Here is a 14,636-nt window from a genome sequence, read left to right on the forward strand (position 1 = left end):
GCTCTTCCAGCCCTTGGCAGCTCCGGTGACAATGTGGGTGCACAAAGAGCCCATTTTTAAGGAAGGTGCTGCTTGGGCTGTGCGGCTGGAGGTGGGAAAAGGGACCTCCACAGGCTCCATCCCAGCCTCCCAATCGATTGCTCCTGCATTAAAAGCCAGTCACGAGCTCTGATTGAAGACCACAAGTTTAATGGACTGAGAGCCTGGCAAGGCGCTGAGAATGACCAGGTCGATTTCTGCATTTACTAAAAACCGATCTCCAGCTAAATAAAGAAAGAAAAGCTCCATCTGTCCATCAAAAGTAAAGCATTCCTTTTCCATACTTTTCCATGGTGTGGTGGCAGCCCCTGCCCACAGGCCCATCCACTTACCCACAGGTGTGTCCTCGTTGATCAGCAGGTAGGTGTCAAAGAAGTAGTTGATGAAGTATGGCAGGCGATTGCCCTGACCTGGGAAGAGGACAAAAACATGGAGTTATTTTCCTGGAATGGGTCAGCATGGCTTGGAAAGGCTTGGGAATGCTCACAGGGCACCAGACTCATGCTGGCAAGGGGTAACTCCCATGATGAGAGCCAGCAGGAGGACAGAAAACACCATGAGGTCCCCATAAAAGCTGGCTGAGAAGTCACTTCCCTCCACTAGCCTTTCTGGACTCGGTATTTTCCAAAAGGCAGAGGGGATGGGGGAAGCCGACAGCACAGGGACCACGGACATCAATTATTGGTTTAGCCCATGATTAATACATTCACTTTGTTCCCACGGCTGAGAGCCTTTTGCCTTGTCAGCCACCCCAGCAAACCCCTGTGCTCCTTCCCTCTCCCATCGCCCGGCTGCCTCTCCCTCTAATTGCCTCCTTTCACCTTTAATAACCAGGCTCGCTCCTTTCCACTCCCGTTTTCCGGAGCTGGGAGCTCGCTAGCCTGCCCCTGGCCCGCAGCCTCATTAGGGGACAGAGTCAAGTGCAGAGCACGTAGGAGAGTGACAAAGGCAGCCTGAGCCGGGGAAGGAGTCAGCCAGGAAAGATCTACTGTTCCACGGCTGCAGGGAGAGAGGTGGAGGGATAGGCACACAGTGATTTCCAAAGGTTTGGTGGAGCGTGTTCAGCATGCCACCTCAAGAAACAAGAACCAGACTGAACTTCAGCATTCTCCTTGCCTGCCCGAGCTCCCAAAGGAGGGAGATGCTCCTGAGACCTTCCAAACGCAGGTCCCAGGTGTGCATCCCAACAAACCTGCCCCTGGGGACATGGGCACAGGATGGGGAGCAGCCCAAGATCCCCCAGGGCTCCCTCTGTGACAAGACAGGGATTTTTCAGCACTGCCCTCTTTCCTGAGGCACCAGGTTGGTTAAACACCCTGAGAAATGGGAAAGCACTGGAGGCAGCACTGTTGCAAAGGCACATTTAAATCCCAGCCTTTGGAGTTAAGTACCTGGAAAGAAAATAAAAAGGAACCTGACAAAAATGGGTTATTTGAGCGCTGAGAGCATCTCCAGAGGCTTGGCAGCACACTTGTCACTGGCAGCCACGCTGGGGCCAGCAGGCTCTGGGAGGGGCAAATGAGGCCAAAACACCCCAAGCAGCCCTTGGCACACAGAACTCGCTTCAGCAAAACCTGTTTCAAAGTACATTTCTTAATATCACCAGCATGCTAAAAATAAGTTGCACATTCCAAATCCAGCTGCAGCAGGTGCTGGGAGGCTTCCAAAGCAGCCAGCACACAGGATCTGTGTGTTCAGGGAGGAGGGAGCCAGCACCTGAGAGCTGGGAAATGTTGGAAGAGGCTCTGGAAGCAGGACACTGCTTTGGGCTGCAAATCCCAGGATAAAGGCTGGAATTTCCTTCTGAGAGATTGCCACAGCCACCCATGTATAGCCTGGGATGTACCATCCCTGTAACCCCAACACAAGAAGGGGTGCCCCCAGAACAGGGAGGACATCTCCTGCTGGAGAGAATCCAGAGGAGGCCATGAAGATGCTGAGAGAGCTGGAGCTCCCCTGGGAAAGCTGGGGGTGTTCACCCTGGAGAAGACAAAGCTCCAGGGAGACCTTAGGTGATGGAAGTCTCTGCTCATCTCCTGCAGCAGTAGCCAGGCAGGAGCAGGGAGATTCCACTGCCATGCCAGAGCTCAATCATCCTCTTCCAAACACTCCAAGCCCACTCAGGCTCCACTTGTCCGTTCTATCCCAGCTCATCACTTCACCAGGAGCTTTGCAAACCTCCCAGGAAGAGTTTCTCCATTACCTGCAGCGCCCAGGCTGTGTGGCAGGGCATCCAGGCACTTATCCCTGTCCCAGGCACAGGAGCTGTGCCAGCACTTGCTTGTCACTGAGATGACAACCCAAGCCCTGGGCAGGGCTTAGGAGAGAAGGACTGGAATGCTGCTGAGCCACAAAGCCTCCAAATCCCTGCTGCCTCTCCAAGGCTTGGCAGGATTTTATTGCAAGGAAGGAACAAGTCCCCAGCCGGGCAGGCAAACCCCACCATCCCACTTCCAGTGGGACATGCTGGCAAGTGACCTCTCTGGGGGGTAAAGGACTTGCTGGAATGTCTCTTTTCCTTGTTTTTCCCCTTTCCAGAGGAGCGCCAGGGCAGTTACCCAGTGAGGCTCTCCTTGATCCAACACGACACCAGAGGGAGATTGACTGCGCCTGTCACTCACAGCTAATGTCATCCACTGACTGCTTAATCAGGCTGCCAATCTGGGCAAGCCATCTCGAGGCTTCAGGAGGAGAAAAGAAAGGGGGGAAAAAAGCCTTTATTCCAAAGGGCACAGTGCTATCAAATGGACACACACTGGCTATTGTTTATCAGCAAGAGCCACACAGGCACCCTCTCCCCACACCAGCACCCAGGGGGGTTAGGCTAGTCCTGTAACAATCCCAATTTTCACGGGGCTTTGCTGTACATTTACAGCTTCTATGCACCTTGTGATATGCCAGAACCTGTCCCAAAAGGCACATTTTCTACACCCAAAGGCCATTGTTCCACCAGCTCCCTGCCAGAAGCCCCCATGCCAGGAAAGACCCAGAGCATCAGAGGGAAGAGCTTAGTGTGGAGGCTTTTCCAGCCCACAGCCCTACTTTCCCCCATCTGGAATTAGAAAAAACACATTTCAGCTTGGACAGGCATTATTTCCCCCCCAGCATATATTAAAGGACAGTTCAGGTAATCATTTTGCTGCTGAACGCAGAGGGAGAGCCAACCAGCAATATTCTGCTGCTGAACAGCTAACAAGCTTCTACATCTCTGCCTGTGATCCCTCCCTCCAGTTTTCTTTAGGTTTTATTTATGTAAACTGACCCAATGTCAGGTCCACCACCAGCTTTGCCTTGGTAAATCCACATCTGGAAGTTGCCAAGGGCTTCCCACCAAGATACACCAGGAGCATCTACCACTGCTGGGTTCACCAGCACATCCACCTTCCCCCAGGGCTTTTTCCATTTCCACCTGCTCTCTCCCAAGAAGGACCATCAGATGCCACGTGAGCAGTCAGTAAGGACTGCAAGAAAAGTGGGAGCATGATGTGCAGGTCAGTAAGGACTTCGAGGGATGGAGACATGAAAGATCTGATGGAGACAGATCTGTTCACCCCAGCAGTGCAGCTTTGCATATCCATCAGGAGACCACAAACACAGCAATTTTTGCCTCTGCACCTTGCAAACACGAGCCCCAGTCAGGGAGAGAACAGGAGAGGGACTTACCTGGAGAGACCAGCTCCAGGAGCAAGAGGAGAGGCAGGAAGTTGCCAGCAGCAGCCGTGTGACGCTTCATGGCTCCTGTCAAAGAAGAGAGGCAGTGTCAAGGCCAGCACTTGACAAACATGACCTTGTCTCCCTAAATCAGGCCTGGGGTGCAGCCCTGCCCCAGGCTGTGCCTTGACTCCCTGATGCTGCAGGGGAACCCTCAGGACATCAACGCTGTTTCAAACATCCTCTCGGTGATGGAAACCAGAATTAACCTGGAGCAGGTGCTCCATTTTTTTCCTTTCTGCTTCCCAAAGCTCCTCTTGTGTGAGGGGACAAGCCACGGTGACCTCTGTGGCCAGGAGAGGAGCAGCCCCAGCTGGGATGAGCTGCTGGAGCAGCAGAGCAAGAGGCTGAGGGTAAGGAAGAGCTGCTGTGACCCAGGAGCGACACAGCAGCGAGCTGTCAGCGCCCGGATTTGAGATGATTTGGCAGAGCTGTGCAGGAAGCTTGACCCAGAATCACTGGAGAGACACCAAGATTTGGGAGCAGAGCCCCTCAAACCTCTCACACCACCTGGGTGGCTGCTGAGCAGGCATTGCAGGAGCACGGGAAGCAGGGAGGCTGCCAAGCATGCCCTCTCCCTCTCTGCCTCCCAAACCTTCAACACAGCACAAGGTTCCTCACGCTGAGGAAACAGAATAAAACAGCACCAGGGAGCTGCCAGCACAGCCACATCCTCACATGGTGTTCAGACCCTCAAATCCAAAGCTTTTTCCAAACCAACCCCACAAAACCTCAGCCAAGCCCCACTTTGCAAGGACATTTGCACATGTGGATATTAAAACATTCCACCCCAGAGGCAAATATAAATCCCATGGATTACACAGAGCATAACAGCACAAGAAAACCTCCAGAGGAAACTCCTGAGGCTGACAGGACACCCCAGTGACCCACCTCTGAAGCTCTCCACATTTCTTTGAGTGCTCTGAAAGCTGTGGGGCACTGGAATGTTTTCCCACAAGTTCAGGACGGGACAGCAGCAGCCCCAGGGACAGGAGGTGACAGCCAGCTGAACCTTCCCTTCACAGAATCCTGCTCCATAAGGACTAAATACCACACCAGTGGGTATCCCAACCCAGCTAGGACTGAAAGGGTTAGCCCCCCCCCTTATGAAATTCCTGGGAATCTTCACAGATGCTCCTAAAGGAGCTCCAAAGCGATAGCTACACCTATTTTATTTTTACTGATGGATGTGTCAGGGAAGACAGCTCATAACAACTCTGTCACTGCAGAAAGGGCCTGAAATCCTAATTTCTCCCGCTATTTTGCTACGGATAGTCTCTGGGATGAAGAGGTCTGTGCCTAGACAAGAAAAACGGTGCTGTGCTGTATTTTGTGCATCTTTAGGAATTTCAGTGCAAGCCTGAGAAGACATTTAGGTGTATCATGCCCATCTCCCCAGAAAACACAGTCAGGGCAGCAGAGTTTAAACCTCCACCCCACAACAAGCTTCTGACTTCCGAGTGCTCGGTGTCAGCAGAGCATCCAAAAAACCCAGTTTCTAAATAAAAGTTACCACTTCCCCAGGAACCAGGCATCCTAAAAGGCCCTTTAAGTCCTTAGATTTGGCCAACAAAAGCAGAATAGATTCTTTAAAAAAAAAACCAAACAACTCAATTTTTCCCCTGCTTTAATAGGCTTTGGGGAGGAGGAAATCTCAGATAACATTAGTGTTCCAGACTCCTGCATCCAGCGTGGAAAGCAGAGCCCAAGCTCACAGCGCTGCAGCCAGAGAGGATGTGATGGAAATGAGCTCCTCTGCCTTCTGCAGTGTCAAAATGCCACTGAGGAAAACACTAACTTTCTTCTCAAACAGCGCAACTATCAGCCCAAGTGAGCGTGTACATTATTTTCCAGCTTCACAGCCCATGTTTAAAAAGCAACAGGGCAGCGGAAAAAACAATTTACGTGATGTAGAAATAAAGGCGGTTGACAGCATCCCCTTTCGAGTGTCATGATAAATCTAAATATTGGATATTCCAAGTCAGTCACTTCATTATGTAAGTAATTGCCTGAAATGTCATTTTGATTTTCTCTGTCTTCATTAATATTGCAGCTCTTCACTGGTTCTTCGAGATGGTTCACTCGAATATTGCAAATTTAAGGAACGGGATTGAGAAGTCTCTGTGGAGAACTTAAAAATTGTGACTAAGAGCAGATTAAATTGCACCTTGTGCCTGAAAGAGGCTCTTTGGAGGAAGCATTCGGTGCGGTTTTCAGCATGATAATATCTCTGGGCAAGGCATCCCTGGGAGCTCAACTGTTGTCTCCTGGCTGCCAAAGCACTGATGTTAAACCAGAGGTTTCCCCATCTGCTGGCAGGGGATCCCTTCCCCATCCCAAGGCACACGGAGCAGCAGACAGAGCCTCAAGGAATGGGAAACTGAGGAAACACCACAGTGCAAACAAATCTGGGGCTTGAAAGTTTAGGAATCAACTCAGGTCGAGCAGAGGTTTTTCAGCCTCCTTTCCCCTAATGCCTCCTCCTTCCCAAGCACAGAAATGGCTTTTTCACTGCTTCAGCAGCATTGCTGCATCCCTAAACATGGCTAGTCTCACCTGCTCCAGCCCTTGGCACATGCCCACCCCAGCCAGGCTGCAGGAGCCTCCTGGCACCTCACCTCCATGGAACACCAGAGCAGGGATGTTCCCACTGCTCCAGCCCGGGCCATGCACTGCTCTTGGGGTGCTTAAACAGCCAATTCCAGGCTCTGCACCTGGACTGGTTTATTTTTAAACACACTGCTGGGGCGCTTGCCGACGGGAGTGGCTCTGCCTGCACACAAAACATTCCATTGCCTCCACCGGAGCCCGGCTGGCAGAGCTGCTCCACGCTGGCATCTTCAGTCATCCCCAGAACCCCTTTCCCCTCTCCCCCCCACCTGGTCTTCCCTTCCCCAAACAACACCGTGATGCTTGAGCCTCAAGATTTACAGCTCCAACCTCTCAGTTTGCTCCGTGCTGCTCCAGGGGCGTAAAGAAGAGATGAATGTGTAAATCAAAGCGTCTCCCAAACGGCTTCCACACAAGGCAACCGTGTGTGCCTTCCCAAAAAAGCCTCTTTTCCGGTGATGGAACACCAGTGGTGGCCCCCAAAGAGGGACAGCACTGCCCACCCACATGATTTGATGTGGGAGGTGGGGTGGAAGTACCTGAGGTGGCACCAGGATGCCACCGGATTTATGGCATCCATCCAGCTGCTGGAGGATCCCTCTCTCCCCAGCACTCCACTCTCCCAAGCTTCCTCCTGTGGCCACCTTGGAAGAGCAGCCAGGAGATGGTCCAACAAGGACCACCACCTACACATCCAAAAAAACACCCCTGGGATCCCCTTCTGCCAAGCACGTTGCTTAACACCAACCCTCACACCAAAAAACCAGCCTCTCCTGCTTTCCCAGCTTCCCTACCCCTCTGCTTCTTCAAAAAGGCACTGCTAGAAATTCACCTTTTCTTATCATTATTATTGCCTCTTGGCCAGAGCTTTACAATAAGTAGAATTCAAAAGGAAAAAATTACAAGTTAATTCTGATTTTTTTTTTGTACCCACCCCCATATTGGCGTGAGCCATACCCAAATCATAATTCCCAAAAATAACAAATTGCAGAACAGGGTAATCAGAAGTAAATTGATATTGATAAATAAGCTTTTCTCCCGTGCAGTAGGTGGTTTATTTTAATCTAATGAGTTTTATATTTTCTGAGCCTTCAGATTCCATGATGAAGAGCCGTCCGCGCTAGAATTACAAAGCACTTTGAAATATTGTAATTTTATGGCTCATTTTGTCAGGACTCTTGAAAATGAGATTTGTTCCCAGTGAAAAAATTTGCCCCCCCCCCTTTTTTTCCCCCCTTTCTATTCCCTGCAGCGAAGGGAAATAAAATTTCCCTGTTAAATAAATGCAGGCCAGGATATTGGCATGCACATGGGAGGGGGGATGTGGATGCCCACGGGGAATAAGGGGCACAGCTGCTGGCACCTGCCACAACCCACCTCAGATAGTGTTTGCAGGAGAAAAGAGCATGGAAAACCCTCTCTCCTTCCTTCACCCCCAAATCAAAGCTGAGGTTGGAGACAGGGGTGCTTCTCCCCACAGAGGTCTGCACTTCTCAGCTGGGCTACTCTAACATTTCTTCTTCCAGGGAAAAAGCTGAAGCTATTCCTTACTAACAACCCAAAACTAACACCCAAAAGTTTCCCACACTTCCAGCCGTTTACTTCCATTTTAAAACAAGGACAGGAGTGGAAGTATTTTGGTTGGGGCTTCCAGACATTTCCTTTCCCACAGGAAACAAACATTAGCTGCAAAATGACATTTTTTTAGCTCATCGTTTAACCAAAAACTCAGGCCCAGAAGGAAATGTCATCTTCAAACTTCTCAGTCCACACAGGAAAGCAATGCCTGGGTTGGAAATGACACTGGTTTTCCAAGTCACTGCCACAAGATAATCCCAATAACTGCCTGGCTGTGCATCAGCAACATGCAAACCCTACACCACAACAGTGGCATTTCCAAGCAAAAGTCAAATAATGCATCCAACACAAATTCTGCATCACAGAATATTAAAATGACACCCTGTGAGCTTTGGGAAGAGGGTCCCCAGTCCCTGCTGCATCAGTCACTGCCACCCATCCCTCCACGGTGAGGGCAGCTTTGTTTTTGGGAAGATATCAGTGGAGATTTCCAATTTATTTCATTTTCAGTGGAGCAGCACTGGCTCTACAGAGTCTCCAGCACTGGTTGCTAGTCACCATACGCATTATAGGAACCACTTTCCATCACAAAACCTCCCTTCAGCTGTTCCAACAGCCCCTAAGCTAGGAGAAGGGCTGGGATGGGGCATGGAGACCAAGCCAACAGGCTCCTGGGCTGCACCAACACATGGAAGCAGCACAGCAAAGCTGCAGAGCAGATGATGCTAACGTGGGATGAAAAGGTGGAAGAGCAGCCAACAGCAACAGAGTTTGGCTTAAAGGAAAAAAAGAGAGAGGAAAAAAAAGGAGGAGGGGGAAGAAGGGTGGGAAATCTTGCTTTAGGAGAAAGTGGAAAGCTGAATGCAGTGAGGTGACACACACAGTCTGGTCTCACGAGACAGGAGCCTCTCTCCAGGCTCTTAAAAAATACACAGGAATGGACAAAGTGGCAAATGCAAGGATGCTGAAGGCCTGACTCCAAGCCTGCTCAGGAGTGGCATGCCAGACACTTTCTTCTTGTGCCCTGCCTGGAAGAGGAAGGCCTCCCTCTGACCCAGGGCAGGCAGCAGCCTGGCTGGACTTCCAAGAACTGCCATCAAAATGATGCAGGAGTGTCCAACATCCTCAGGCTCCCACACACCACTCCTGAGTGTGTCTGTACTGCTGCCACCCAGCCTGTGCCCATGGATCCTGGGGGCTCCTGCCCACACCGCTCCAGATCCGAGTTCTGCTTGGTTCAGGGGGGTTTTCAGGGAAAAAAAGATGTGTGTGAAGTGGGCTTAAAGGGGAAAAAGGTGTGTGCTGGCAGGGACTGGCTCAGCACCTCCCTCCTTGCCATGTTGAGGTGCAGCTTCCAAGGTGAGCATCCCCTTGTTGCGGCAGGAGGGAGCAGGGAGCAGGCTTTGCTCCAAGATTTCTCCCCATAACAGCAATAAAGGATTCAGCATCAGCCTCAGAACCAGCAGCTCTTCCCAATCAGTCACCAAGCCACATTTTAGAGCCCTCCCAAAGGAGATGGGTGAGTTATTTAACTCCATCTCCCTTGGGAAGCACTCAGCAGAGAGCACTCCAAGCCCAGGACCCTGGGTGTGTGTGCACCTGGGATTTCATCCCATCTCCCTGCCTCCAGCAGCCCCTGAGCTCCAGGCTGGGTGTTTGCAACACTAAATAGAAGCAACAAAGGCTATTTTGCTCACACCTCTGGTGACCAGAATGGTAGATCTTAAAAACAGAGGGGAAAAGGGATGCTTCAGAAGAAGGGGAAAAAATATAACAGCAAAAAAAACCTTCACACTGATGAACCAGAGCTGCAAAGGGTCTCAGGCCATTTCTTACCTCATCCAAATCAAGAGGGAAGTGTCCTTGCTGCTTTTACACAAAGCTCACTTAACTTCCAGCAAGGGGCACTTTGCTGCTCCAGACCTTCCCAAGGCCCGCTGGCTGTTCCAGCTAATAAAAGGGAAGCACTGCCTGATGGAGCAGTGCCTTGGGCATGCTGGGGCTAATCACTCACTGGCTGGAATGGCAGGAGCAGGGAAAAAAATTAGAGACACAGAGAAAGGAAGATGGGGATACTCAGGAGGAACCCCCTTGAAATCCCTCAATCCCAAACAGCAGCCCTGGAGAGCAGGGATTGAACGGGAAGACAAAGGCATGCAGCAGGGATGAAGTTATTTGGATTAATGACAGCAGTTCATCAACAGTGACAGGCTTGTTCATGCGAGCCCTCCTGAGACCCCAGATGTGGCTGAGGCCCTTGAAGCTGCCCAGTCCCTCTCCTACACGTCCTTTCCCAAGGTGCAGCATGCCCAGGCTCCAGCACATTTCTGTTTCCATCGGGAATTTGCCCCCAGTGACTCTCTCTCCCCAGCACACTCCAAGCAGGACTTCATTCTCCCCTAGAAAGCTGCTGTTTTATCAAATACATGGATTAGGGCAAAGCAATCCAGCTCTGGCAGAGGCTCTGAAGGGACAGCACAGCCCTCCAGCCAGGTCCTTGGCCCCAGGACACAAATCCAGACAGATGCTTCCAGGAGGCTGCAAAAGTGACATCACATGCCAGGACTGCCCTTCTGGTCAGAAAGGACCTTAAAGCCCATCCAGTGCCACCCCTGCCATGGGCAGGGACACCTTCCACTCTCCCAGGTTGCTCCAAGCCCTGTCCAGCCTGGCCTTGGGCACTGCCAGGGATCCAGGGGCAGCCACAGCTTCTCTGGGCACCCTGTGCCAGGGCCTCAGCACACTCACAGGGAAGATTTTCTTCCTAATATCCCATCTAATCTTCACCTTCATGGACTGAAAGCTACCAGGCCCCATGAACAAATACCTCCTGCCCACACTGAAGCTTCAAGCTCACACAACCCACAAATAAATGCTACTGCAGTCCCTGCCATAGCATCCTCATCTTCACCAAACCACTGGCAAGATCCAGGACATCTGCAAGATCTGGGTGAATCTTAACCACTGGAATTCCCAATTCCTCCCCATTTCAGCTGCAGAATTTACACATGAATATAGGGTCAGATAACATCAGCACAAAGGCAGGGATTTTCACCTTTGTAGGTCTTGGGTCACAAAAGCCCCAAAATAACCCTATTTCTCCTGTGACATTATTAGAAGTTCTTATTGGAGGAAGCAGGACATTGTAGTGGGAAAAACCAGGGAAGTTTTAGGTTGTGCATGGAACTGTTTGTGCTCCCAAAGCAAAGCTCCAGCTCAATTAGCCTGGCTGCAATATCCTGGCTGCGAGCAGCTGGGACATTTTACACCCTAACAAGAGGCCACAGGCCAGCCTCCTCATCAAGCCAATCCCATATCCTAAAGCTTCTTAAATTCAAAAAATAATCTGCGCTCCAGACCATCTGCACAGAACATCTAAGAAACTTCATAAATGGAATCCTTTTTAAGAGGTCCTTTCCCCCCCAGCTGCTTTGGGATGTGCTCCAAAGAGGATTGCAGGGTCATTTCTCCTTGCATCCTGCAGCAGGTCAGCAGAGAAGCTGCCATGCCGTGGGCATCACTCTGGAGGTTGCTGCAGCTGGGCAGCAGGGATGGCTCTGGTGCTGCCTCCCTCCCTGCTGTATCCAGGTGATGCTCCTGGCAAAGGGACACAGAAAGGCTGGGGGCTTTTTCCAGGCTCAGCCACAGCAGCCAGCCAAGCTCCAGGGCTCTGACCTCTTCCAAACATTGTTGCTCTCACTTATCACCAAAGAAAAATAAATTAAGAAGGGAGAACATCAATTTTTTACAGTTTCCCACACAGATAGTGTTTAACAACTTGTTCTTAAGACAAAACATTGTATTTTTCATGACACATCCTGACTCCTTCGGAAACAAGAAAGCTTTGTGCTGGGGAGAGAGGAAGGGGGGGTGGCAAAGGAAAATGGAATTGCAGGGGTGTTTCTCCTCCCCTCCTTCCCCAGGACAGGGGAGAAGGAGAGACAAAGGTAAAACTCACTCTGCCGAAACAGCCACCTGGATTTTCACAAACGCGAGCACCCCGTGGGAGTACTTTCTCCTTGGCCCCCACCCCCGAATAAAATAAATTCAAAGCATCTCGATGCACCATCTCTATTCCACGAGGCATCCCAGGCTCCTGCAGGATGCGCCGGGAAGATCCCGGGAAGAGCCAGGCTTGTTGCGTGCAGCCCCGGCAGCTCTGCCAGCCCTCCTGACCCGGGAAGCTGCTGCCAGACGCGGCTGTTCCCACAGCACAGGGGGAAAACCCCAAACCAACAACAAAGAAAACATACAGCAGCATAGAAAATGTCCCGTTCCAGCACTCCCCTCCTCCTGGAAAACGCTGATGGATAAGAGAGGAAAGGAAGCTCGGGGGAAGGATAGTGGCTGGCAAGGTGGTCAGAACGTGTATTTAAAAAAAAAGAGGATTGCAGGTTTTGGGGGAGACGAAGGAAAACAGCAGCAAGTAAAGAATCAGAGGGGGGGAAAATCTAAAATAAAGTGCTTTCTCAAAACGTTCAGGGCAAGTTTGGCATTTTAAAACGCTGCCCTCCCATTTTAATAATGTCTGGAGGGGATTTAAAAATCCCACCGCTTCCACTGCGGCTCAGCCCCACGCGCGGCTGCGGCGCGGCATTCCCACGTCTGGGAAGAAGTTCAGCCCCGGCTTATCCCAGAAACTTTGCAGCTTCACAGCAGCCCGAACTCCAAATTAGAGCCGGGACGGGGGGAGGAAGGGGCACCGTGCCTGCTCCCGCGGGGACAGGACAGCGGGTACCACCGGCCATTCATAATGTCATTTTTGGGGAAAGGGGAGAAAGGTTGGGCTGCCCCTCTCCTGCCACGGAAACCACAGCGCCGAGCGAGTCCCCCTGCCCAAAATAACAACGATAACGGCGGGGCTCACCCCCAAAAAATCTGTTCGCTTGGCGAAAGCAAAGCAAGCAGATTTGGGAAGGGGGACCCCGCGCAAAGCCGCCCCCCGGGAAAGGGAGGAGGTGATGCCAGCGCCTCCACGCATCCTCCTGGCCCCACCATGCCACCCCTCCCGAATGAACAAACCCGCGAGGAAGGAGGAAAACCGGCGGGGCATTACCTGCGGTGGATGTCTCGGAGCCCGGTGTCAGCGGCGACCCCCCATGCCCCCCCGCCGCCCTGCGAGCCGCTGAGCCTCCGCGGGAGGAGGAGGAGGAGGAGGAAGGGGAGGGAAAGGGAAGGAGCGCGGGAGATACTGACGCGGGCGGCGCAGCGCCCCTTGCCCAGGTACCGCGATTTCAGCGCCGGCTCCACCTCCCCCCACCTTCTGACCCCTCCCGGGGGACTCCCAGCCGCCTCAAATCCCGGGCTTGTCCCCCAAAGCCCGGGCTCGCCCCCCAGGCAGCAGGCGCCTCCTCAAAGCCAACTTCAGCCCGAGGCAGGCGCTGGAAGTTTAACTCAGCCTCGGTGGGTTTAATTCTCCTTTTTTGCTAATATTGCTGTTTCTCTGACCTCTGTGCGGGAGCAGCTGGCAGGGCCCGGAGCACGTAAATCATACATGAGCGGGAAAGCGATCCAGGCACGGCGTGCCAGGAGAGCCACACGCAGATATTGGTGCCGAGCTGCTCTCCCCGGGGCACCTGCCGCCTCGCTTCCCACAGACACTGTGTTGGAGCTGCCGAGCCACATTTCCCACTAAACCCCTCTTGCCCCCATCCCTGTGTCCTCCCGGCATTGCTAAGCTTGGCAGGACATTCCTGCCTCCAGTCCAAGACCTCCCTACCAGCAGCTTTTGGGAAAGGGGCCAAATCCCACTGCTTCACCCCATTTCTTGCCTTCTTGGAAGCAAGGAAGCCGTAAAAAGCCACCTGCAGTGACACCAATGCTCACACCGAGAGGGTCACTCCCTGCTCCCGGATCCCAGGAAGGGGCAGGACTTTGGGTCCTGCCGTGCTGCACCCACCGGCCTCCCATCACCACATGGGGCATGGGGGAGCTTCACCATCCCCGCTGGACCCCATCAGGAGCAGTTTTGATTAAAACCTTAAACAAGTGCAGTTTGTGCTGCTAAAGCCCACCCTGGAGCCTTGCCTGGGAATCACAGAATCCTAGAACGGCTTGGGTTGAAAAGGACATTTTAAATTATCTCATTTCAACCCCCTGCCATGGGCAGGAACACCTTCCACTAGACCAGGTGGCTCCAAACCCTCTCCAGCCCAGCCTTGGACACTTCAGGGATGTGAGGCTCCATCCCCTCCACTCACCTCTGCACCCCTCCTCCCCGAGCACCAGTAGGCAAATTCCTCTGCAGGAGCACGAGGGGGTAATTATGCCTTTGCCTCTCTCGAGCAGCTTCTTCTAATTATGCAATTAGCACAGCTCCCGGGCTGATTGGTTGGAATTGGGCACAGGTCTGCCCCTGGTGCTCCCTGGGGATGGGGGGATTCCCCCACCAAGGCTGGCCAAGCTGCAGGCCCTTTGCCCCCCAGAGGCAGCCCTGGCACAGCTGCAGCTGCTTTGGGGTTAAACCCAGAGCCCCTGGCACACAGGTGAATGCAATGAGCTCTCTGCAGCTAATTAAGGGGTTGGCAGCTGATTTCCCTCAAATCACACCTGGGCTGCATTAGGTTCGTTAAGGAGTTGGCCTCGGTAGCTGGCAGTGACCGTGGGGGTCACCAGGAGTGCACAGGGTGCAGGTGTGACCCGTGTGGGGCTCTGAGCACCCTGAGCTGAGCCTCCTGCTCTGGGGGGCTTCTCTCTCC

At 52.4% G+C, this 14,636-nt stretch overlaps 1 protein-coding gene across 5 annotated transcripts in view; it reads right to left on the reverse strand.

Annotated features, from left to right (window-relative positions):
* Positions 1–13,156, reverse strand: part of CDH23 (cadherin related 23) — a 177,326-nt gene extending 164,170 nt beyond the window's left edge. For 4 of the 5 annotated variants that reach the window (XM_085064346.1, XM_085064345.1, XM_085064344.1 and 1 more), the window contains exons 1-3: positions 12,995–13,156; positions 3,703–3,777; positions 372–449 (exon numbers count right to left, since the gene is read on the reverse strand). In XM_085064346.1, coding sequence (XP_084920472.1) covers positions 372–449; positions 3,703–3,772 — 148 coding nt within the window. In that variant the 5' untranslated portion in view covers positions 3,773–3,777; positions 12,995–13,156. The remainder of the gene's footprint in view (positions 1–371; positions 450–3,702; positions 3,778–12,994) is intronic. The other variant, XM_085064347.1, reaches the window with a different exon arrangement.
* Positions 13,157–14,636: the final 1,480 nt, after the last annotated feature.

Source organism: Lichenostomus cassidix, chromosome 6, assembly GCF_008360975.1.
Source record: "Lichenostomus cassidix isolate B80296 chromosome 6, HeHo_3.0, whole genome shotgun sequence".
In the NCBI taxonomy this organism is placed as follows: domain Eukaryota; kingdom Metazoa; phylum Chordata; class Aves; order Passeriformes; family Meliphagidae; genus Lichenostomus; species Lichenostomus cassidix.